The 2,909-nt window shown below is 46.9% G+C and overlaps 1 protein-coding gene across 1 annotated transcript in view; it reads left to right on the top strand.

Moving 5' to 3' along the window:
- LOC106809386 (C-myc promoter-binding protein-like) overlaps positions 1–2,909 on the top strand; it is a 35,699-nt gene that overhangs the window by 9,910 nt on the left and 22,880 nt on the right. The window contains exons 8-10 of the mRNA XM_014812450.1: positions 810–876; positions 1,376–1,446; positions 2,578–2,722. Of these exons, the coding sequence (XP_014667936.1) occupies positions 810–876; positions 1,376–1,446; positions 2,578–2,722 (283 nt within the window). The remainder of the gene's footprint in view (positions 1–809; positions 877–1,375; positions 1,447–2,577; positions 2,723–2,909) is intronic.

The following is a 2,909-nucleotide window of genomic DNA, read 5'->3' as shown; positions in this document are numbered from 1 at the left end:
GGGGGGGTTGGGGGGAGGGGTAGTTATCAGTGGCGATCAGCAGCCGCGGCTGTACTCGAAGCAGCAATAGATGCAGTAGTACTAGTAGCAACAGTAGTGGCAGTAGTTGTACTAGTAACAATAGCAGTAGTAACAGCTCAGCAACAGTAGTAGTACAAGTAGTAACAGCAGTAGCCAAACAATAGCAACAGCAGTAGCCAAACAATAGCAACAGCTGCAGTAGCAGCAGCAGTAGTACTAGCAGCAGCAGTAGTAGCAACAGCAGCAGCAGTAGCAGCAGTATAATTGTAGCAACAGCAAGCAGTAGCTGCAGTAGAAGTTGGAGCAACAGCAGCAGTATACATTACAGCAACAGCAGCGGCAACTGCAGTACAAGTACTTCTAATAGCTGCAGTAGCATTAGTAGTACTAGTAGCAGAGTAGTAGCAGCAGCAGTAGAAGTTGTAGCAACAGCAGCAGTATACGTTACAGCAACAGCAGCACCAACTGCAGTACAAGTACTTCTAATAGCTGCAGTAGCATTAGTAGTACTAGTAGCAGAGTAGTAGCAGCAGTAGCAGCAGCAGCAGTAGAAGTTGTAGCAACAGCAGCAGTAGAATCGTAGCAACAGCAGTAGCCGCAGTAGAAGTTGTAGCAACAGCAGCAGTATAAGTTATAGCAACAGCAGTACTAGCAGCATTAGCAGCAGCAGCAGATGTAATAGCAGTTTTAACGTTAAGCATTGACTCGATTAACACGACTACTGAAATTTGCGTCACGTACTGTTTAAAACATTGTTCCTAATACCGTGTGCTCTCATCTGTTTCTAGATTTATTTCACACATGGTCTGGCAAGTTCCCTTTCCGTCCCCAGAGAAACCGAGAATCATGATACAGGTTCGTCTGTTAACATTCATGACACACTTCTCTTCTCTTTCTATTATGCATGGGTCGAAATCATAAGGGGCCCGCGGGCCCGATGCCCGTATTTTAAGGCTCGGGCCTGACATTTCTAATACTAGCAAGCCTGACGGTCCTGTAGAAAATCCACCCCCAGCATGCAAAATCGTCCCCGGCAACGCCAGCGAGGATGAAAAGTTATCGTATTTGTTATTGTAAAAATTTCAAATTTTTGTCATTTATTTTTTATTTTTTGCGGTATCGGGAAATGTTGCGGGCCTGTAATTCGCCTGGTGGGCCTGTAAAATCCCTTACCTACAGGCCCGGCTGGCCTGTAAATTGTCAAATTAATTTCTACCCCTGTTATGTATAATGGACTCCTTTACCTATAAGAATTAGTAAAAGCCTGACAGCGTATATGTTGTAACTAGCCGTCCCCTCCTGAACAAACCTTCTCTGTCATTATTCGTAATCAGTGTTTCCGTAATTCTTTCAGCTTGCATCGGAAAACATGTCTCGTCATGCACTCTTTCTGTCTCAGCCCGTGGACACGCCATTACCTCAGAGGTAAGCAATGGTAGGGCAGCAGTAGCCTCTAGCATTTCACTGCAACCCTGATGCAGGTAGAATTTGAATCTCTGTACCCCGCTGCCTGCCAATCTCCTGTCAGTTATCTTTTACTTAATCCCTGCTGCTATTGATTAATATACGTGTCAGCTCGTGAGTGCAGTATTATGCTACACTTGTGTGTTTCTGTCACTGTATGTTTATCCTTTTCCTTCACCACCAGAAATGTGACGCAATCACGTGAGCATGTTGTCTGCTCTGCACCTGTTTCCACGAGAAATTATCATATTGCATGTGATAGGTGTCGAAACTTGCCTGCGATGCTTAGTATTCATGAATCAGAAACCATGCTTGTGAGGCAGGGATGCCACTTTTCGCCACTGAATGATGTTACATCAGCATTAGGTGGATGTTCACGTGTATCAATATCATAGACAGCAACTTTTTCACCCCACCCCACTATCAACGTTTACAAAATAGTATCGCTTTTTATGTTTGGTGAAAAGATGTGAATCGAGCAGATACATTTTCTACGCGTGTGTTATTGTGAGAGGTACCCCTAGTCGTGTGAAATGTGAACAGCGTGATGGGGTGTCGCATTAAATAGTAGCGTTTCGTCGGATCTCTCGTTGTGCCGCGCAAATCACCGCTGGCGCCACCTTGACTCGACGCCGACGCGTTGTCAGGGTGCGAAATTTATGCGAGTCCGGAGTCAAATACTCCCTGATTTACTGTCGGACTCCCTGATTTGACATATGCAGGAGTCCGTGTGACTCCCTGAAAATTCTGCTATACTAACTAGTTCATTCCAGAGCGGACTCCCTGATTTGACATATGCAGGAGTCCGTGTGACTCCCTGAAAATTCTGCTATAACTAGTTTGTTCCAGAGCACGTCCTCGCGGAATGTTTCAGTATTAAAATGCCCAAAGACATTTTGGCAGACGTGCAATCTCATGAACCTTCAAAATAAGCACATGCGTTATTGTTAATATCTTTAGTTTTGAACTTCAGACTACGTACTCCCTCATTTTGCTGTTGAATCCCTCTCTTTGAGGGCAGTGAGTCCAGTCTGTTGGACTCCCTTGTTCAAAAGTTCATTTCTACCCCTGCGTCGTCGTTTCTCGTTTCAGCGGCGCGTCGTTTGTCACGCTCCTCAAGAACCTTGGCCCAGACAACTGCATGCTGCTGCTGCAGTTTGTGCTCATGGAGCAGAAGATACTGCTGCACTCGCTGCGGCCATTCGTGCTGACCAGTGTGGCTGAGGCCGTGTCCACGGTCAGTGCTGCTGCCTCTCTCCCTCCTTCCCTCGTCCCTGCATTCGTGCTGACCAGTGTGGCTGAGGCCGTGTCCACGGTCAGTGCTGCTGCCTCTCTCCCTCCCTTGTCCCTGCATTCGTGCTGACCAGTGTGGCTGAGGCCGTGTCCACGGTCAGTGCTGCTGCCTCTCTCCCTCCTTCCCTCGT

This window comes from Priapulus caudatus, unplaced genomic scaffold (genome assembly GCF_000485595.1).
Source record: "Priapulus caudatus unplaced genomic scaffold, Priapulus_caudatus-5.0.1 Scaffold350, whole genome shotgun sequence".
Taxonomy (NCBI): Eukaryota; Metazoa; Priapulida; class Priapulimorpha; order Priapulimorphida; family Priapulidae; genus Priapulus; species Priapulus caudatus.
This window is presented reverse-complemented; position numbering and strand designations above follow the sequence as displayed.